The 23,272-nt window shown below is 38.0% G+C and overlaps 1 protein-coding gene across 4 annotated transcripts in view; it reads right to left on the bottom strand.

Moving 5' to 3' along the window:
- Positions 1 to 23,272, bottom strand: part of UVRAG (UV radiation resistance associated) — a 295,560-nt gene that overhangs the window by 133,170 nt on the left and 139,118 nt on the right. For all 4 annotated transcript variants that reach the window (XM_049889784.1, XM_049889786.1, XM_049889787.1 and 1 more), the window contains exons 9-11: positions 11,899 to 11,983; positions 9,745 to 9,832; positions 8,525 to 8,585 (exon numbers count right to left, since the gene is read on the bottom strand). In XM_049889784.1, the coding sequence (XP_049745741.1) occupies positions 8,525 to 8,585; positions 9,745 to 9,832; positions 11,899 to 11,983 (234 nt within the window). The remainder of the gene's footprint in view (positions 1 to 8,524; positions 8,586 to 9,744; positions 9,833 to 11,898; positions 11,984 to 23,272) is intronic.

A 23,272-nucleotide genomic window follows, 5' to 3' on the forward strand; every position in this document is an offset into this window, starting at 1 on the left:
TTACCTGCCAAAGCCAAAACCTGGCTCTCTGGGGTGTGCTTTTCCAGTAAGCATTGATGACGTTCCTAACACCTAATTTTTTTTTTTTTTTTTTTTTTTTTTTTTAATGCAGAGCAGGGGTTTGTGTTCCTTATGCTACTCTGGGGGTTAAAAGGTCACAGATAATTTTGTTGGCGAGAAGAAGTTGGGGGGGGTGGGAAGGGGCAGGGAAAAACACGAATGAACTATAAGACTCAGGTAAGTGAAAAAGATCCTACTTCTAACAATGTTTTAAGAAGTTTAAAGACAAAACAAAAACCCAAAGTTTCCTCATAATAAATATTTTTTTAATTTATGTTTTGAATATAGGTTGCCACTCAGGGCTGCAGCTTTTGTGTAATTTTTATGACAATAAATCCCACAAACACACAATGGCCATTTAAAACACCATAAATTAATTCAAATGTCCCTTTGATTTGTATGTTGGAAAACTATTAATATTCAAATGCATCCAAGTACAATAAGTGATCTAAAAGCTCTTACCATCCTGCCTTCCCAATCACTGAGGCAGCTGATTTGATAAGGAACCAAGCACCCACTGATCCAGACAGGACAAAATATTTAAGATTCTAATCACTGCCACAGCATCTATGGATTGAATCATTCCTTGTTCTCAATGAGACACTGTTTGACATATGGGCTCTCCTTTCCAAGAAATCATGCCTGCATAAAGGGATACAGACACAGAAGGAAATCTGGGTCTCATTACCACAAAAGGCTCTCATGTTATGGATTACTTAAAAATACACACGCATACACTTTTTTTTTTTTAAGCCAAATGTGTCGGTCAATGAACTTGGAAGAATATTCTTCACTGGACAACTTTCTCTGGTTGCGTCCAGGTATCCTTGGCATACTCTAACAATAACTTACCCATTTAGAAAAGGACAAGAAAAGTTGGACCACTATGGTGAAGTTTGCCAAACATGGAATATAAAGACTATGCCAGCAAAGTATCGTGAATATTATAGAATAACCAGAATGCAGCTGCTACAGAACACTAAAAAGTTGTCAGAAGTTTGGTAGAGGGCATTCAAAACAAGGAAAAAAACTGGGATATGACAGTCATAATATGGATCTCAGAATCAAACAGACAAAGGATGATTTTAGCTCTGCCGCGACTGATATGCCTCTGGAAAACTTAACTAATCTGAGTCTCAGTTTCCTTGTTTTTTAAAAAAAATAAAGTAATAAATGTGACAGGATTGTGCATGATAGTTCATGTTTCTTTATTTCTGATCACCCAACCTAAAATGTCCTCTTGCCCTTCTTTAGTCAGGGGAAAACTATTTCATCTTGAAAGACCGTTCAGGTACCATCTTCTCTATAAAGTCTTCTGATTCTATCCAAATAGAACTGATGATCCCCACTTCTTTGAGTTAAACTTCTAAGTCCTTAACACATAGCATGAATTCAATAAATATTTCTTGATCGACTTGATTACGAGTCTGATGCCCTCAAATGGACTGTAATCTCATTGAGGTAGGATCAATGTCTTAATCATCTTTGTATATCCTCAGCACCTGGCACAGTAGAGGACATATGGAGAGCAGGCAATACATTTAGTAAATGGAAGTGCCTTGCAGAATGCTAACGTAAGATTTTAAAGTCTAATACTACCATACGTGCTTTCAAAAATTTCTGATTCCTAGGAGCCGTGGGGAGTGAACAGGGCCTGTTATGGACTGAATTGTGCCCCCTACCCCCGAAAAGATATGTTGAAGTCCTAACCCCAAGTACCTGTGAATGTGACCTTATTTGGAAATTTGCTGATGTAATCAAGTTAGTATGAAGTCATTAGGGTGGACCCTAATCCAATATGACTGGTGTCCTTACAAGAAGAGAAGAGACACAGACACACAGGGAGAATGTCATGTGAAGACGAAGCCAGAGGCTGGAATGATATATTTATAACCAAGGATTGCCCGCAACCACCAGAAACTAGGAAGAGTCAAGGGAGGATACTTCCCTAGAGCCTTTAAAGAGAGCAGGGACTGCTGGTATCTTGATTTTGGACTGCCAGCTCCCAGTATTGTGAGAGAGTAAAATTCTGCGGTTTTTAAACCACTCAATTTGTGGTGACTTGTTTTAGCAGCCTGGAAACTAACACATGGCCCTGAAGTAAAGTTAAACATTTATTTCATTTTATCTCCAATTTTAATTTTCAGCAACTGCATTAAAAAGCTACAGTAACTTAATAAATGGTAGGGTGAATGTATTCAGCTTGTTGGGAATGCCAAGTGCAGAGAGCTATGAAAGCTATGACAACTAGGAAACACGCACTCCAAAGAAACCATAAATAGAATCAAGAAACACCACAGACCAGCACTCACTGATATTCCTACTTCCCTAATGCCTCCCTTCAAATCAATAAATCACCTCCTGTCACACCTCCCCCCCCCCTTCCTGAAGCCCTTTGGGGGTTTCTCACTCCACTTAGAATAAAATATAAGCTTCCTTCTATAGCCTCAAGGTCCTGGCTGACCTCTCCCACCTCCTCTGATACAGCTCTTCCCCTTGCTCGCTATGCTCCAGCCACACAGGTCTGGTTTTTTTTTTTTTTTTTTGCTTCCTTCCTTCCATCTTTTCTTCCTTCTTCCCTCCTTCTCTTGCAACTGATTTCAATTACAGGGAAACCTGTGAGACCCACAAATAGGACTGCCTTCTTTGTTTTTCCAGGTCTCACAAGTTTTCCGCTTCAACAGCGTACAGTTTTACCACTTTTCTATCACTCGTTTTAGTAAAAAATATTTGCATTCTCCTTCTCTGACAGGTTTCAGCCTCACACACGTTCTGGCTTTCATGAGTTTTACGGGTATATTTATCAAGCTTACTACATGAAAAGTTCTTTCAAATATTATCTCATTCAATTATCAAATGAATTGGAGATGTAGATATAATCTCATTTTACATGTGAAGAAATTGAGCTCTGAGAGATTCAATGATTTACTCAAAAAATGCAGGTCTTTTCTCCCATATCCCCACCCTCAGTTTCTTTAGATCCGCCAAACTCATTCTTCCATCGTGGCCTTTGTACTTGCTGCTCCCTTTTCTAGGAATGTTCCTCCCCCAACTGTAGCAAGGCTGGCTCCTTTACAGCCTTCAAATCTAATGTTAAGTGTTTCTCAGAGAGGTCTCCTTTGATTGCTTTATCTAGGGCGTTGTTAGCTGCCATGGAGTCAATCCCAAGTAGGTTACCACTATTCTCTATGACAGCATATTCCTTTATTAAATACGTGTTTTCCTGTTTATTGACTGTCTTCCTCAATCAGCTATAAGCTCCATGAAGGGAGAGAACATGTTTGCTTTGTTCGTTGTAATATCCTCAAAACCCAGCACGGGCATACAGATGTTCAATAAATATTTTTTGAATGAATAAATGTTCTGTATCTCCAAAACCTGGCACAGGGCTCAAGGTATATAATTTGTGTTTGTTAAATGAATGAATGAGGAAAAAGATGAGTCATGAGCTTCAAGATACCACAATTTTGCCTAAAATTGGCATCAACACACGTTTTAAACCTTACAAAGTTGGATGAAGCATTGTGCAATGAAAACCAGACAAATCCCAGCTAGATCATTATCTAGCTTTGTAACCTCAAATAAGTCACTGAATAGCTTTATCTCTCAATTTACACATTAAAAAATGAAGATTGTACCACCTTCCTTATTGGTTTCCTTTGTTTTTGTGAGGATTAGGGATAAGGCATATAATGTACTCTCAGGGTCCAGTAAAAAGCACGAGCCTAATAAATGGTAAAAAAAAAAAAAAAAATTTTTTTTTTTTTTTTTTTTACTGGGTCTACATTACAGCTCTGGTGGAGCAGTGGTTAAGAGCTTGGGCTGCTAATCAAAAGGTCAGCAGTTCGAATCCACTGGCTGCTCCTTGGAAGCCCTATGGGGCAATTCTACTCTGTCCTACAGGGTTGCTATGAGTCAGAACTGACTCGGCAGCAATGGGTTTAGTTTGGTTTGGTATTGGTTCTACAAAGCAAATGGAAGACAGGATATGATGGTACAACGTGGAGTGGAGGTAAGGTAACGTCAGTTCTAAGGCTCTACTACCTACAACCACCACTCGTGTCTGTCAGTGTGTCATACTGTGGTGGTTTCCATGTTGCTGTGATGCTGGAAGATACGCCACCGGTATTTCAAATACCAGCAAGGTGGGTTTCAGTGGAGCCTTCAGACTAAGACAGGTAGGAAGAAGGACCTGATGATCTACTTCTTAAAAAAAAATTGGCCAGTGAAAACCTTATGAATAGCAGCAGAACACTGATACAGTGGCAGAAGATAAGCTCCTCAGGTTGGAAGGCGCTCAAAATACAACTGGGGAAGAGCTGCCTCCTCAAAGTAGAGTCGACTTTAATGACACAGATGGAGTAAAGCTTTTGGGACCTTCATCTGCTGATGCAGAATGACTCAAAATGAGAAGAAACAGCTGCAAACATCCACTAATAATCAGAATATGGAATGTACAAAATACGAATCTAGGAAAACTGGAAGTCATCAAAAATGAAATGGAACACATCAAGATTGATATCCTAGGCATTAGTGAACTGAACTGGACTGGTAGTGGTCATTCTGAATCGGACAATTATATGGTCGACTACGCCAGCACCGACAAACTAAAGGGCAATGGCAACGCATTTATCATCAAAAAGAACATCCCGAAATCTATACTAAAGTACAACACTGTCAGTGAAAGTGACAGGGAAGTATCCACATGCCTGCAAGGAAGACCAGTTAATCTGACTATCATTCGAATTTACACAAGGACCACTAAGGCCAAGGATGAAGACACTGAAGATTTTTACCAACTTCTGCACTCTGAAATTGATTAAACATGCAATCAAGATGCATGGATAATTACTGGTAATTGGAAGGTGAAAGTTGGAAACAAAGAAGGCTTGGTAGTTGGAAAATATGGCCTTGGCGATAGAAACGACGCCAGAGATGTGACAGAATCTTGCAAGATCAATGACCAATTCATTGAAAACACCTTTTTTCAACAACATAAACAGTGACAATATACGTGGACCTCACCAGATGAAATACACAGGAATCAAGTCAACTACATCTGTGGAAAGAGACAATGGAGAAGCTCAATATGGAGAAGGTCAATATCGTCAATCAGGACAAGACCAGGGGCAAATGTGGACCAGACCATCGGTTGCTCGTAAGCAAGTTTAAGCTGAAGAAAATTAAAACAAGTCCTTGAGAGCCAAAGTATGACCTTGAGTATATTCCCCCTGAATTTAGAGACCATTTCAAGATTAGATTCGACACAGTGAACACTAGTGACTGAAAACCAGATAGCTGTGGGGTGACATCATACATGAAGAAAGCAAAAGGTCATTAGAAAGACAAGGAAGAAAGAAAAGACCAAAATGGATGCCAAAAGAGACTGAAACTTGCTCTTGAACGTAGAGTAGCTAAAGCGAAGGGAAGAAATGAAAGGTGAAAGAGCTGCAGAGAAGATTTCAAAGGGGAGCTCGAGAAGACAAAGTATTGTTATGAAACGTGCAAAGACCTAGAGTTAGAAAACTAAAAGGGAAGAACACGCTCAGCATTTTTTAAGCTGAAGGAAAAAATTCAAGTCTCAAGTTGTAATATGGAAGGATTCTATGGGCAAAATATAGAACAATGCAGGAAACGTCAAAAGATGGAAAGAACACAGAATATAAAAGAGCCGGTTAATGTTTAGCCACTTCAGGATGTAGCATATGATCGAGAAATGACGGTACTGAACTCCAAGCTGCACTGAAGGCATTGGCAAAAAAAAAAAAAGGCTCCAGGAATTGACAGAATATCAATTGAGATATTTCAACAAGTGGATGCAACAGTGGAAGCATTCACTTGTCTATGCCAAGAAATTTGGAAGACAGCTACCTGGCCAACTGACTGGAAGAGATCCATATTTGTGCCCATTCCAAAGAAAGGGAATCTAACAGAATCATCAAACAATATCATTAATATCACACACAAGTAAAATTTTGCCAAAAATCTTTCGAAAGCGGCTGCAGTAGTACACAGCTGCAGGTAACTGCCAGAAATTCAAGCCAGATTCAGAAGAGGACCTGAAATGAGAGGTATCCCTGATGATGTCAGATAGATCCTGTCTGAAAGCAGAGAACACCAGAAAGATATTTACCTGTGTTTTATTGACTATGAAAAGGCATTTGACTGCGTGGATCATAACCAATTATGGATAACAGTGCAAAGAATGGGAATTCCAGAACATTGCATTGTGTTCATGAGGAACCCATACATAGACCAAAGATAGTCGTTCAGACAGAACAAGGGGATATTGCGTAGTTTAAAATCAGGAAAAGGTGTGCAAAAGGGTTGTATCCTTTCACTATACTTATTCAACCTGCATGCTGAGCAAATAACCCAAGAAGCTGGACCATATGAAGAAGAACAGGGCATCAGGATTGGAGGAAGACTCATTAACAACCTGCGATATGCAGATGATACAATTTTCTTGCTCACAGTGTAGAGGACTTAAGCCACCTGATGAAGACCAAAGACTACAGCTGTCAGTATGGATTACACCTCCACATAAAACAAATATCCTCACATTTGGCCCCATAAGCAACATCACGGTAAGTGGAGAAAAGACTGAAGTTGTTGAAGATTTCATTTTACTTGAATCCACAATCAATGCCCAAGGAAACCTCAGTCAAGAAATTAAATGACACATTGCACTGGGAAAATCTGCTGCAGAAACCTCTTGGAAGAATTCAAAAGCAAAGATGTCACTTTGAGGATTAAGCTGCGCCTGACCCAAGCCATGGCATTTTCAATCGCTTCACATACGAAAGCTGGACAATGAATAAGGAAGGCTGAAGAAGAACTGACGTACTTGAATTATGGTGCTGACAAAGAACACTGAATATACCATGGACTGCCAGAAGAATGAACAAATTTGTCTCGGAAGAAGTACAGCCAGAATGCTCCTTAGAAGCGAGGATGGTGAGGCTTTGTTTCATGTATGTTGGGCACATTATCAAGAGGGACCAGTCCCTGGAGAAGGAAATCATGCTTGGTAAAGCAGAGGGTCAGCAAAAAAGAGGAAGACTTTCAATGAGATGGACTGACACAGTGGCTGCAATGATGAGCTCAAACAGAGCAATGATTGTGACGATGGTGCAGAACCGGGCAGTGTTTCATTCTGTTGTACACAGAGTCCCTGTGAGTCGGAACCTAACAAAAACAACAACAACTGGCTATGATGTGGACCTCGGAGGTGTCACTTACATTCTCTGCAGTTTGTATAACCATCAAGGCAGTCTGCTTTTCCAGATAATGTTATATCTCAATTAATCTTCATAACAAACAGGTGAGGCAGGTAGGAAACAAACGTTCGTACTACAGATTAAGGAATCAACTCAAAGCTTACATGGCTTGCTCCAAATTATATAGTTTATAGCAGGGTAAACAGGACTTGAACATCAGTTTTCCCTCTCCTGGCTCGTCACTCTCCCCCTGTGTCATGCTGCCTCAGTTCCCTCACAAACACGTGGAACACCAGAATGTCCCAACTACTTGTTACGAGGATTGTTGTAAGGACCAAAGTGGATAATAAAGTAAAATAGCCTTAAATGTTGGTGGTGGTGCTGTTAGTTGCTGTCGAGTTGATTCCGACTCATGGTACCACTATGCGTTAAAGGACCACAAACATAAAAAAAAAGTTTCTTCATAGGAAAATAGAAGAAAGTTCTGATTAAAATTAGTAATGCTTTCTTCTGGCATTTCTTCTCAAATACATAATATGCTAGCTTTGGGAATAATCTATAAAGACATCTAGTAGACCTCAAACAATGTTTAGGCTAGGAGAAACTCAAAAGAATTTACTTTGCTAAGAAAAACAATCTTTTTATAAATATGCTAAACAAAGTATTTACTTGTAAAGATTTGTAAAGAGATTAGGAAAAAGAAAATATTTTGAAACACAGGAATTACTATGAATCATATTTTATAATATCTTTAATGAAAAATTAAAACAGGAGAGAGCCGACAGCACAAGTTTAACCTGCAGTAGTGGGAATGTCATCAAATTAAATTTCCAACACTTTTCAAGTCAAAAGGAACATGACCTTCCAAATAACAACAGAGCAGTTTAATGTTTGTTGCTCTTTTGTCTCCAACCACACATAAATTTTTCATGAAAATCAAACCAAAAAAGAGATTATTAGCATTCTTAAGAGCCCTACTGTCTGATTTTCTTAAAGCTCATTGAAAAACTATTTTCTTTACACTTTGAAATATAAGATTCAATATTTTTGTACCATGATTAGATCAAATAGTTTGTAGTCTTCCATAAGGGTTTCTGACTCTACATAATTAAAATTGGGAAAGGACAGACGTCTGGACATTGTGCTGGGCAACTAGCACTTCAAGATACTACATTCTCCCCTATAACAACATATCCACATACTGTATACAACAAATGTTTAGAAAGAAAAAAGAAATAAAGTACCTTGGAAGTCCTCAGAATTGGGCAATTTGACGCCACATATAAAGTAATCCTTATGTTCATTCTGTGGATTTAACCAAAGAATGAAGTTAATGCATACATACATACATAAACCCATTGCTGTCAAGTTGATTACAACTCATAGTGACCATAAAAGACAGAGAAGAACTGTCGCCCCGGGTTTCCAAGGGTGTAATCTTTATGGAAGCAGACTGCCACATCTTTCTCCTGTACAGCGGCTGGTTGGTTCAAACCACCGACCTTTTGGTTAGCAGCCAATTGCACTGCATCACCAGGGCTCTTTCATATACATTCATAAACACACACACACATTTCTCAAAGAAATTCTAAGTCAAATCTCAAAAAATTCAGTAGTTCAGTGTTGACTCAGATATTACTTTTCTGGACTCAAAATATGATCATAATTGTTGAAGCTGGGTGATACAGTTGATTCATTATACTACCTTCTCTATGCTTGTATGTACTTGAAATTTTCTATAACATAAACATTTAAAAGTCATGTTAAAGAAAAAACCATGTAAAAATTTTATCATAAGAATGTCTTCTGACCAATTAATATCTATAAATGAAAAATTCAAAGTGTATTTAATAAGATTCTCTGAGTAACTTCAAATCATGTTAGCTTTCTTCTCTGAAAATCAGTCTTTTAAGTCTATTTTTATTAAAGAGAAAGTAAGGATAACAATCAAAAAGTAGATTTGGCTCTCTTAAAAAAAAGAATCCTAATTAGTTTTATTGAAGTTCTACTTTTTGCATTTTCTAAGAATCTAGGTTTGAAAACAACATCCTGACAGTGACCCCAGTAATAGCTTAAGGAGCACTAATTAATATAATAAATTAGCTTATATTTTAAAAGCAGTGCACATGTAACTGCACGTGTCTGTCCGTAAGTACTAGAAATCATGGTAGTGGATAATTTGGTTGACTGAAAAGAGCCTAAGGAAACCATAAAGAATCTGGCATTTTTTTAGATTAAGATGAGCGCATACCACCACCAAACTGGTATTTTAAAACAAAGAAGACGACGCTGTGGAAACTAAGGCCAACTAAATCTAATTATTAAATAGATATTAGCTTCTGAATGAATTGTGACAGAGCATCTGATTAAGACTAAAGCAATGGGTTTGTTCATTGGGAGGAAATTTCGAACTGAAATCATCTTTTGAAACTGAAAATGTCTTTTCAGAAAATTTAAAACTTACCAAATCAATAGGGTAAATGTAGGAAAGCTCAGATAGTAATTGCTTGCATCGAATTGTCATCTGAGCATTAGTCTTCAAAAAAAGTTCTCTAACAAGGAAAGAGAAAAGCACATTTATTAAAAAAAAAGTTTACATGCTTGCTAATATTAATTTTCTAACATTTATGTCCACATAACAATACAGAAGAAGAATAAATGGTCTACAATAGGCTACAGAAACTCAAAAGTAGAGACAAGAATGACAGCTACCATGAGTCCTGACTTATTTCCAAATGCTATCAATCAAACTAATTATACGCTGAGGGCCACTGTATATGCTCAGGGCCATACTAAGAGATATAAAACCAATATATATCTTATATAGATATATAAGAGATATAGAAGGTGCAAATAATCATTGACTAAGTGCCAACTACATTCCAGGTACTTTACAAATGGTTTTATTTAATTGTTAAAGTAATTCTATTAAGTTGGTGTTAATTTTGGCCATTTTTACAAACAAGGAATCGAGATTTAGAGAGGCTGACTAAGCTGACCAAGGCCACATAGCCACTATTTAATCTGAGGCCAATTTGATTTCAGGAAAGATCTATCTGGTATCTCCTCAAAACAGTATTCTATCTTTCACTCACAACTATCTCTGAAAAATACCCTGCAGTCATGTGAAAAAAAAAAAAAAACAGTAGAGTAAAAAAGAACAAAAAAAATTGAGGAATGAGATGACCCAGCTCTGTTCTTGAACTATTTAAGAAACATGACTAACAGATAAAATACCCATAAAACAAATTACCTTCTCAACTGGGTTAACAATTTAAGAAAAAAAAAAAAAAAAAAGATTTTAGGAGAAGCTGTAAGTCAATGCAGAGTGGGAAGGTTGTAGTATAAAGAAAAGAGCAATGAGAACTTAAATGTAATCTACTCCTGGTTTTGCTAACGAACTGTACAAGTAGTAACCTCCCAGAACCTTGTTTTCCTATCTGCAAAACGAGAGTATTAGATGAGATGATCTCTATAATTCCTTGCAGGTCTAACATTCTTGAATACTCAGTTGTTAAGGTTTCTTAAGGAAAAATCCAGAATGAGAGGACTTTCCAGGAAAAATAACTAAAGATGAGCAAAAGCCAGAAGTGACAACAAATCGAGCATGTGCTATAATGAATAAGGAGAAAAATTATTAGCATTTGTTAAATGGATGGTAGGGAGAGAATGAAATGAAGCTATAGTTATACAGTGCCAATTTATTAAAGAATATTTGAAAGTTAAGCAAAAGAATCATGATTTAAGGAGACAGATGATATCATAAAAACAGTATTTTAAGTGGAGAGGTCCAATACCAATACGGAAGATGAAGCAGAAAAAAGGAGAAACAGCTGTTAGAGAATTAATCCAGGAAGCTGTTGAAGTAATCCAAATGAACTAATGAGGAGATATAAATCTGAAAAGCTATAAAAAACCAAAACCAAACCCAGTGCCGTCGAGTCGATTCCGACTCATAGTGACCCTATAGGACATAGTAGAACTGCCCCATAGAGTTTCCAAGGAGCGCCTGGCGGATTCAAACTGCCTACCCTTTGGTTAGCAGCCATAGCACTTAACCACTATGCCACCAGGGTTTCCAGAGAAGCTATAAGCTAATCTATATGAAGAAGACAAAAGGAAGAGAAGATTAAGCCATGGTTCTAGGCCTAGGAAACTGGAAGAACAGGTTCATGTTTCTGACTATGACCATGTACAGGGAGCTCACATTAACTGGCTTCTACCACAGTGCACAGTACATAGTAACTAGTTGCTATCTAGTCAATTCCAACTCATGAAGACCCCAGGTACGTCAGAGTAGAACTGTACTGGATCCACTGGATTTTCGATGGCTGATTTTTCAGTAGATCACTTGGCCTTTCTTCTGAGGAGCCTCTGGGTAGCTTGAACCTCCAACTTACTGGGTAGCAGCCTCATATTTTAATCATTTGCACCACCCAGGGACTCTGCACAGTACATAGTAGGTACTTAATAAATATTTGTTGAATAAATAAATGTGACACTGAGGTGTGTGGAATACAAATTAATACCAGTAGCTTTGAAAGAATGCTACGTTTCAAAATCTTATCCCCACAGTAAACTCAATACCCATAGTAATTATTCTCAGTGTTGTTCTTACCTTTGTGCAGTGCACTCTTTCCTCAACTCATTTAGGGATTCCTTTTGGAGTTGAAGCTTGAGGTGTTCAGTTGAAAATGTGCTTCCTAGAGAGAGATTGAAGGATACAATTCCAGATTTAGTATTGCAGATATGACTGAATGCTCAATCACAACCAAACAGGCAGGCCCAATCTCCTGACTGTGAGAGGGAAACAAGTAGAGTTAGAGGCAAAGTAGGCTGGGTACAGAGGTCTTCTAAGGAGATGAACTAGAACAAATCTCCCTACAGGTTCAATATTCACAGAGGTTCAGCCTCTTGTGGTTGTTATTGTTAACTGCTGTCAAGTTGGTCCTCAACTCATGGCAACTCATGTGTTGCAGAGGAGAACTTCTCCATAGGGTTTTCTTGGCTGTAACCTTTACATAAGCAGTTTGCCAGGCCTTTGCTTCTAACAGGAGCCAAAGAACATGAATATCTATGCCTCTCTGCCTATAGATTTCTGGATGCCAATCAAAGAATTATGATGAAATTTCATAATTCAAACAACTCCATTTAAAGGAAAAGTAATTATTTTCCTTTTGACCACAAAGGCTAAATAACAACATTACTGAAAGCCTGAGTAGAGTAGGAAAAATTACCTGCATGTTTAACCTCTATAATACAACTATTAAACCAGATGCCATTGAGTCATTCTAACTCACGATGACCCCATGTGTGCCAGAGTAGAACTGTGCTCCATAGGGTTTTCAACGGATGATTTTTAGAAGTAGGCCTTTCTTCTAAGATGTCTCTGGGTGGACTCGAACTTCCAAACTTTCTGTTAGCAACAGAGTGCATTAACCATCTTATTCATAAGTAGTTTTAGTAACAAAGTATAAAAACAACCAAACCAAATCTGTTGCCGTTGAGCTGATTCTGACTCATAGTGACCTTACGGGGCAGAGTAGAACTGCCCCACAGGGTTAACAAGGAGTGCCTGGTAGATTTGAACTGCTGACCTCTGGTTAGCAGCCATAGTTCTTAACCACTATGCCACTAGGGTTTCCATCATAGTGTATAGAAAATGTATATTCCAATTCTTCCATATTATGTCACAAGCCTTTTTACATGGTTCTAGATAGTCTTAGTTATAATACTTAAAAAAAAAAATAATACTTACTATGTAATAATTCAACTCCATGGATGTGAATTATGTGAATATTCCACACAAACTAACTGATCTTCCCAAACTTCAATCTCATTATAGAATATTTAATTTCCTTTTGGTGTTTGCTTTAGCATTACAATAATTAGTATTCGTGTTCACATGACTGATTTTTGTGTTTATATCAATTTTGGGGAATTTCCATTTCTGCAGTTATAAAATCCTTTTACATTTTCTGACTCTAAGAAAATGAGAGTTTTTCATGTCCTTGACAATCCAGCCTTGATTACAACTTCAGAAGTCTTTAAGCACCAAAAACTGTTTAGATCCTGACATACTAAGTTCCAGATCTTAACAAAGGAATTCAGTCTCATGAATTGTAAGCCAGTAGGAAAAAGTGCCCTAAACTCTTCTTTTATATACCTCCCTGTAGGATGAACAGGAGGTAGACTAATTGACCAAACTACCGAGTTTGGACCTCAGCACTAAATCCACCAACTGAGATAATTTAATCAACATACTTCTAAGCACCCTACCCTTCTCTCTCAACTGTACCTGTATGCTCTGTAAGTTGGGAGCTCTGCCCCATAAGTGGAACTTAATCAGGAAGACTACTTATCTTGTTTAGTTTCAATATAATTTCTTCCCACAACTTCACCTCAATGATTTTGTAATACACTTAGGTTGACAGTCCCACCCCCCACACATACTTTCACCAGAAAGCACATGAATTCTTCCACCACTACAGAAATTTGCAATATTATTCTTTGTCCCAGATAAATTAGGCTATCTCAACTCTAACAGTTCTAACAAAACTACAAATAGGGCCCAAGATAGGTCTGGGCTTCAAAATACAAATGTGTGTGCCCTCCCCAGTTTTAAAGACTCTTTAGAACATATTATTGTATGACCAAAAGGAAAAAAAAAAAACAAACTCCATTCAACACAGGATAAAGGAAAACTAAATTTAAAAAATATCACAACCAGCTAATAGGGCAAAATGTTAACAGTAAGTAAATCTGGGTGAAGCATATAGATGATCTTTGTATTCTTATTCTTACAACTTGTGATGGTTAAGATTGTGTGTCAAATTGTCTGGGCCATGATTCTGTGTGTTTTGGCAGTTGTATAATGTTGTGATCACTTCCCTGTTGAACTCTGATATATAATCACCCCCATGATGGAAACTGGTAAGCCGTACTGGCCAGGGCAGGGCTTGTGGCAGCTCACCCCATCCTCAGCCTTCATCTCTCCGCCCTCCAGTACCTGCTTCCTTCCTGTTCATCTTGCCAAGGTTTTTCACTTGTTCTGGATCCAGAAGCTGTCTCTTGTCTGACCTCCAGTTCTTAGGAGTTGAACTAGCAGCTTACCTGCGGATCTTGGGATTCATCCATCTTCACAGCCTGGGATTAAGAGTCCTACTCTCCAACCTGCCCATCTTGGGTTCACCAGCCCCTGCGGTTATGTGAATCAGGAGAAACCTTCCAGTCTTGCCTGCTGATCTTGGGATCTGTCGACCTTCACAGCCTGTGAGTGGAAGCCCTGTTCTCCAACCTGCCAGTTTGGGGTCTGCCTGCTTCTGCAGCTGTGTGAATTGGGAGAGGCCTCTATCCTGATTCACGGACTTGGGATGTTCCAGCCCCTCAATCACATGAGCTGTTTCCTTGATAGAAATCTCTCTCTATATACATATTTATGTGTTTTATTAGTTTTGCTTCTCTAGAGAACCCAGCCTAAGACACACTTTTCTCTAAGTGTGAAATGATTTTCAAATAAAAAGTAAAAGAGTAAATCCAAACCCAGAAAAAAGTTACTTGAGAGGTTTTTCCACAGGCTTTATCAGAATCAAGGCTTTAGATGGCACATCAGCATCATCTCCCCAAAACATTTAAGTCCTTTTTTCTTTTTAACCGAAAGGTAATATATAGCGCAGTGGTTACAGAGGGGGCTTCTGGAATAAAACGGATTTTTAGTTAGTTAGGCTCAGCTAGAGAAGAACTAAATATTTGAAGATACCTCAGAAAACTGAACCTAAATTATTTAAGCCACTAATAAAGGCATACATTGAGGCAACAGTGTCCTTAATCTCTTTAGAAGTTGTTTCGGTTATGTATTACTAGTCTGAATACTAGGTGCTGGTGTTGTGTCCTTCTGAGGTTATCTACCACATCTGGAAGCAATGATATCCATCTTTAAGACCAAGTATATATCCTGCTTTCTCATCTACATTTCTCTCTAGATTTAGCCTTGATTGGTGACTTCTGCTTCAATCAATCTTTACTACACCAGTTGAAAAATAATAATTTTCCAAGTCCGGTACTCTCTACACATTTATCAATCAGCACTCACCATTTTACTACAAGCAACAGCCCTCCTTTCGCCAGTAACTGCCTATTTATAATCAGAATGGAATCACAGATCCATTTTTACTTTTCAATGATTCATAATTTATTAATGTACTTGATTCTCCTGGTGCTCAAATGGTCCCAGATTTGGCCAGTGGAAGTCTTCAGCCTGGCTCCTATGTCCTTGTGACACGCTACCATTGTGTTATTCGAAGTATTCCCTTACTATCATTTTAGTTTCTATAGCATCTGTAGTGATGTATCTTTTTTTTTTTTAATGCTGGTTATTTGTGTTTTATTTTTTTTCTTGGTTAGTCTAGCTTAGGCTTATCAAGTTTATTAGTTTTTCAAAGAACAACCTTTTGGTTTCCTATTCTCCATCATTTTTCTATTTTCAATTTTCCTGATTTCTGCTCATTATTATTTACTTCCTCCCATTCAATTTGGGTTTAATTTGCTCTTCTTTCTCTTGTTTCTCAGTATAAACTTAGATCGTGGATTGGAGACCTTTCTTCTTTCCTAACATAAGCATTTAACACTATAAATTTCCCTCCAAGCACTCACTGTTTTACTTGCATTGCTTAAAATGTTGATATGTTTATTTTCATTTTAATTCAGTTAAAAATATTTTCTAATTTTTGTTATTTCTTAATTTATTTACATGTTTGCATATTTCCAAATCTTTAGGAAATTTTCCAGTTATCTTTCTGTTAGTGACTTCTAGTTTATTTCTGTTTTGGTGAGAGACCATGTTATACAATTTTAATTCTTTCGTGTTTATATGTTTTATGATCCTGAATATGGTCTATATAACCGAAAGTTCTATGTATAACCAACTTCAGTTTTCTTTTGATTAGTGTTTACATGATATATCTTTTTCCACCCTTTTACTTTCTAATCTATCTACATCTTTATATTCAAAGTGAGTTTCTTATAGACAGTGTTTAGTTGGGTCTTGCTTATTTTAAAATCAAATATAAAGTCTTTGTTTTTTAATGGGACTGTTTAGACCATTTACATTTAATTTAATCATGGATAACATCTTGCTAGCTGTTTTCTATATGTTCTATTTGTTCTTTGTCTCTTTTTCCTCCTTTTCTTGAATTGAGGGCTTTTCTTTTTTTTTTTAAGAACTTGATTTTTTTATTCACTACTGACTTATTTATACCTCTAGAATTTTTAGTGGTTGCCCCGGAGTTTACAGACTACCTTCAAATAATATTACACCATTTTATGTGTAATGTAAAAACCTTAAAATAGTACACTCCCAATTATTCTCTGCTATTGCTTTCGTATATTTTACTTTTATGCATGCTATAAATCCACAAACATTGCTATTTTTGGTTTAGAGATTCAATTATCTTTCAGGGCTATTCAAGATAAGAAAAATGCCTCCATATTTACCTTGTTTTAACTGTTTCTGGAGATCTCTATTTGTACAAGATCCAAGTTTCTGTCTGTGTCTTAGTTACTCAGTGATGCTGTAACACAAATACCACAAGTGGGTTGCTTTAAAGAACAGAAATTAATTTTCTCAGAGTTCTGGAGGCTAAAAGTCCAAATTAGGGTCTTGACCATGTCGACTGCTTCTTTGCCAGTAGCACGTTGGTTCCTTGGCTTGCAGATGATCCTCACATGACACCTGTCTTTCCCATTGTGTGTATTTATTCTGGTTTTTTAATAACTAAGAAGTGGTTAAGTTTAGGGTCTACTCTGCACTGGTATGACCTCAACTAAATAACTAATTAAATGATGCTGGATTACATTATGGAAAGTGATTACATTACATTAGAGTACATTATGGAAGGGAATCTGGTCTGCCCAAGGCCAACTGATTTAATCACATTAAGTACTCCATGACAGCAATCAGTGTTTGGCTAAACAGCTGGGAACCACAGCCTAGCCACGCTGACACGTAAAATTAACTGTCACAGTCTAGCATCATGTTCCTTCTTCCTGAAAAACTTTAACATTTCTTGTAATGCAGATCTGGTGATAATGAATCCTCTTACTTTTTGATGCCTGCAAAAGTACTTCACCTTCATTTTTGGAAGATATTTTTGTTGGGTTGGAACTTTTTCTTCCATTGTTTTAAAAATGTCACTTCATTGTCTTTTGGTTTGCATGGTTTCTGTTGAGAAGTATGCTGCAAATCTCATCTTTGTTTTTCTGTATGTAATATGTCTTTTTTTCCTATGGCTGTCTTTAAGATTTTCTCTTCATTTCTTCTTTTAAGCAGTTTGATATGATGACTAGGGCTTGGTCTCTCTCTCTCTCTCTGTGTTGTAAATTTATCCTGCTGAGGTTCTCTAAGTTTCTCAGATTTGTGGTTAAATGTCTCTCATTATTTTTGGAAAATTCTAGGCCTATATCTCTTCATATATTTCCTCTGCCTCATTCTCATTCTCTTATCCTTCTAGGATTTCAATTACATGTGTTAGACCATTTAATATTGTCCCATACCTCGCAGATACTCTGTCCACCCTCCCCTCTCCCCCCGAAAAAAACCTCTTTTTTTCTCTTTGTGCTTCAGTTTGAGTAATTTCTATTGACCTATCTTCAAGTTCACTGATTTTTTCTTTGGCCAGGTCAAATTTACTGATGAATCTGTCAAAGGCATTCTTCATCTCTGTTACTGTTTTTTTTATTTATAGTATGTCCATATTTTTTCTTAGTTTCCTCCTCTCTACTGAAATTCTCCTTCTGTCCATCCACTTACCCACCTTCCCACAAGAGCCATTTTAGCATATTAATCATTAACCAAAAACCAAACCAAACTCATTGCCGCCAAGTCAATTCCGACCCATAGCGACCCTATAGGACAGAGTAGAACTGCCCCATAGGGTTTCCAAGGAGCAGCTGGTGGATTCGAACTGCCGACCTTTTGGTTAGCAGCCAAGCTCTTAACCACTGCACCACCAGGGCTCCATATTATATTAATCATAGTTATTTTATATTACATCTCTGACAGTTCCAACATCTGGATCATCTGAGTCTTTCTGTTCGTGTGTTCGCTTGACAGTGTTTTCTTCTTGTTGGTGGTAGTGGTGGTGCTGCTGGTGATGGGTGTTTTGTATGTTTGTCTCAAAAATTTTGATCGAATGCTGTCTTGGTTATCTTGCACTCCTAAAACAGAAATACCACAAGTGGATGGGTTCAACAAACAGGAGTTTATTCTCTCACAGTCTGGCAGGCAAGGAGTCTAAATTCAGGGCCTCAGGTCCAGGGGAAGGCTTTCTTTCTCCGTTTATTCTGAAGGAAGGTCTTTGTCATCAATTTTCCCCTGGACTAGGAGCTTCTCAGTACAGAGACCCCAGGTCCAAAGGACATGCCCTTCTCCTGGCACTGCTTTCTTGATAATATGAGGTCCCCATGTCTCTCTGCTTGCCTCTCTCTTTTATATCTCAAAAGAGATTAGTTTAAGACACAACCTAATCTTGTAGATTAAGTCCTGCCTCATTAACTTAACTGCCTGTAATTCCTCCTCATTAACATCATAGAGGTAGGATTTACAACACATAGGAAAACTGCATCTGATAACAAAATGACAGACAATCACACAATACTGGGAATCATGGCCTAGCCAAGTTGACCCATATTTTTTGGGGACACAATTCAATCCATGACAAATGCCAAACATCTTGTGCAGCACAGTAGAAAGTGAGGTGAATAGTGTTTATGCCCAGAAAGGGCATACCCTTCTTCTACTAGGCTGTTGTTCCGGAGGTTGAGTCAATCCAATCAGGAATTGAGCTGGGTTTGGATTTTGAGGCAGCCATTGTTATGTTCAGTACACTAACCCAAAAAAACCCAGTACACTAGAGTCTTCAAATTCCTCTAACTTTTCCTTGTGTTTGAAGTGAGGATGGTTTGCCAGAGGCTTTTTCTCAATGTTCCTGTTCTATCCTCAGATTCAGATATTGCCTGTGAATCTGTAAGGATCTCACCATGCTCTCCCCAAGTGGTAAATTACTGTGGCTTGTTACTCTGCGCTTGGTAGCCTGGTGGTGGGGGCAGGGAGTTCCCCTTTTGTTCTCATCAGCCTTAGACTTAGGCATGCTTGGTTTGGATCGGGGGAAAGGTTATCAGGGTAAGGCTTTCTCAGTGGTCCTGCCTCTTCCCCACAGATCTCTAATAGTCCACGTCCAACATAGTTTCCTGCCTCATCCCCAAGAGTAATGTTTGGTCTGGTTTTCCTTTTCTCCTCCTCCAGACACAATGGGTCTTCACCTGTGCCCTGAGGATGGCAGAATTTGCAGCTCTTTCTCCAGAGGATTAGGCTTTTGTTCTTAGGGAAGAAGGATTATTTTATGGTTATGCCTCTTTTGATGCAGCAGCCACTTCCCTCCTCTAGAGTTATACCACCAACATAGGCTTTCTATGATTTCCTGCCCTACTCCAGTCTTTCTTGGAATACTCAACGGCGGTCCATGCAGAAGAAACTGCAAGCCAAGTGTGAACTCCCCTTATAGCTGTTGTACCTTCACGCTAGCCCACACTTGGCCATTAGCAATTTATTAAAATTTTTAGCTGAATTATTTTACCTTCGTATATGGAAGCCTCAACTCCTTCCCAGGCTCTGCCACTGGTGATTCAGTCCTCACATCCTGTCTTTCCCTGGAGATGCTTGTCCTACCTTAGGTATCAGGCTACTTAGATGCCCTGCAATTTTAGCTGTCTGATGAATTCCAGAAAAGTTATGATTTTGTAGATTATCCAGCTTCTTCTTGTTAATAGGGTGGAAGTGAAGCTTTTTCCAGCTTTCTACACCCTAGGCAGAGAACATTTAAGTTAAGTCTGAGGATATTAATTTTACTCTTTTTAAAACTTGTCTCTACTCTTTGTATTTTGTGTTTCTTTTGCATCTGCTTTTCTGCGTGTGTAAATCAGTCTCTTTTATGCTGTTTTCTTCAAACATCTGATGACCCTTGGCTCTCCCTTCAAATTCATGAATAAGTGATTAGATTGATTAGTATAAGCAACTGGTGCAGTTTTCCTTTGAAGTTATAAAGATTTATTTACATAAAAGTCCTCATCCAGAATGGGAAGCTGGTGTCAGCTCAGTGTAAGTGGGCAGGTCCTAATAACAATTAAGCTTTCTATCAGGGTATATACGTTGGGAGAAATCAGTACCTTTAATTTAAACCACCACAACTATAAAATAAGGAGAACTTTACTTTGATATTGTGTTATTTTAGGGCATTTCACCTCTAAATAGAGCTGCCTTTCATGTTTTCCCTCAGGGTCAGTTGTGGAAGTCCACATTTACTTCAGATTCTGCTCCACCTTTCTACCATGCCAAACACTCATACAATGAGACCTAACCAGGTCAGAAACCATTATGTCTAGAGACCAGCTGGAGCATATATCAAAGGAGTTACTTATGATACGGACAGGGAAGAGAATGGGCCACTAGGTCCAGCTACCCTGATTACTGCTCCACAATAAGTTCCTGATCTCTATGTATTGCAATTTCAAGCAATTTTTCTATATCCTAGTTTATTCATTGATACAAACCAAAACCAAACCTGTTGCCGTCTGGTTGATTCCAACTCATAGCGACCCTACAGGATAGAGTAGAACTGCCCTATAGAGTTTCCAAGGAACGGCTGGTGGATTCGAACTGCTGACCTTTTGGTTAGCAGCCAAACGCTTAGCCGCTGGGCCACAAGGGCCCATTCATCAATATACCCACCCCACCCAGTGCCGTTGAGTCAATACAGTACTATCTAATTTCTGTCTTTGAGAACTGTGTCAAAATCTTTGCTATTTCAGTGACACCCTCTTTTGCTTTCAGTATAGACAAGGATTTATTCTGTATACATGCGTCTTTACTGTTATATCAATAGACTCTTGGGGAAGAGGGAAAGCTAAATGTGGTTGGTATACCATTTTCCAAAATTCCTTTCTGAGAAATTTGGCCCTGTCCACGCATATACCAACATTCCACTCAGTTAAGTAAGATAGCTGCTCTGTTCAGCAAGAATGCAAGTCAGGTACTTTAATTTTTATAACCAAATATCAATGTTGGTTCCTGTAAATCTAATAGCTTAAGAATATGGACCATGTTTCTATCAACAAAACAAAACACAGGCTCTTTAAGGACTCTCTCACCAGAGAGTTTGGTCTCAGATTGGCCAATGGCCAACTCCTGTCAAAATTTCACTTAAAACCAATAAATTGTCACTCTTCCGGGTTTTCTACATCAAGACAGATGACCAAAAAGCAATATACTTGGACTACTTTAGCGTCCCTCCCTGCAGAAAAGCCTTTTCTGTATTATGATTTATGATGCTGCCCTGCTCAAGGGTTAATAGATATTTCTTGATGCAACTTTTACAAAATTACAATTGACTAGATTTAGTTACGATATTTAATATCTTGCACATAAGAAACTGCATGCTAAATTCCTCTCAGAATTTTGTGCCAAGAGAAGATTTCTTTTCTTTTTTTTTTTCCCTCTCCTTCCCTAAAAAAGCTGATAGGCTTCTATAACAAGCAATGGAAAGCAATTGATACCTTTCATACCTCTACATGACTGGCTTAACTGCTAAGGTCAGACCTAATTTTAGTGCTTAAATACAACAAGCAGATCCTATCAAAGGCAGTACACTACACTGGAAAGCCCATGGGCTTAGGAATCAGTAAGATTTGGGTTCAAATCCTACCTATGCTACTTTCAAAACTCTAGCATGTTATAGGGCTTCAACAAAAGGTATCTGCTTCATAGGATTTATGCAGGTTTCAAATGAAATAATTCATTAGAGTGTACTTCACAAGGTTTTAGGTAGTGTGGAATAGTGAGAAAAGTATGCAACGTGGAGTCAAAAGGTCTGGGTCCATATGTCAACTTGCTCGTAACAGTCTGTGTGTTCCCAGCCAAGACATTTACCTCCCCAGTACCTCATATATAAAATGAAGATGACAATATCTACCCTATTTAGCTTTCAGGGATGCTTTAAGGATCAAATATGATCATCTTTGTACAAGTATTTTCTAATAGTAAAATACTACATACTATTGAGAAATGCACAGCATTAAAAAGTACCTCCTCCCTATAAAGACTACGGCACTCTGCTTTTATAAAGTTAATACCACTCTCCAGGTTCCACTGAAAAGTTCTTTTTAGGTTTTATTAGCATCTGCTTATAAGAAACCCAAAGTCTATTAAACACATTTCCCTAAGACCAATGTTTCATACCATTTCCTAAATCAAATTTCCGGCAAACTAATTTTGATAGAGTATTGCTTCTCAAATATTAGGGGTTGAGTTAGGGCAAAAGACTCTGTAAAAGGACATATAATTAAATGTTAATAGGTTACTCAGCATGTGACACTAATGAGGGGAAATCTGTTTTTTATTAAATGTCGTAAGAAGTTAAACTACTAATACCTTCCAGAAATGTAAACATATACATTAATAAACATTAATACGGAGAAGATCATCTTATGACCCAGCTGGAAGTTGCTGCAGACCACAAGTTCAGAACCACTGCCTTTGAGGTACAGGAAAGAAAGACTTAGGAGTATGGGGTAATTAGACTCCTTGGAGTTATGTGGCCACTCAGCAAGTCAGCAGCAAGGGTAGAAGTTATCTTTTTGCCTCTTTCCAATAAATTATTCTGCCACAATGAATTTTTATAAACTAAAATATAAAATAAGCACTTGGTTTCTTCCAAACATTTACACACATTAATCCCTGTGGCACTATTGTGAGCAGCTATCCTAAACGCAGATGTGTAAAAAGATGCAGAAGCTAAGTAATTCCTTTATGGTCATTTAGAAGAATCAGTAACAAAGTCAAGATTACATACCATGTAGTAAAAAAAAAAAACAAACCCAGTGCCGTTGAGTCGATTCCCACTCATAGCGACCTGATAAGACAGAGTAGTACTGACTTTATA

Source organism: Elephas maximus, chromosome 7, assembly GCF_024166365.1.
Source record: "Elephas maximus indicus isolate mEleMax1 chromosome 7, mEleMax1 primary haplotype, whole genome shotgun sequence".
Taxonomy (NCBI): domain Eukaryota; kingdom Metazoa; phylum Chordata; class Mammalia; order Proboscidea; family Elephantidae; genus Elephas; species Elephas maximus.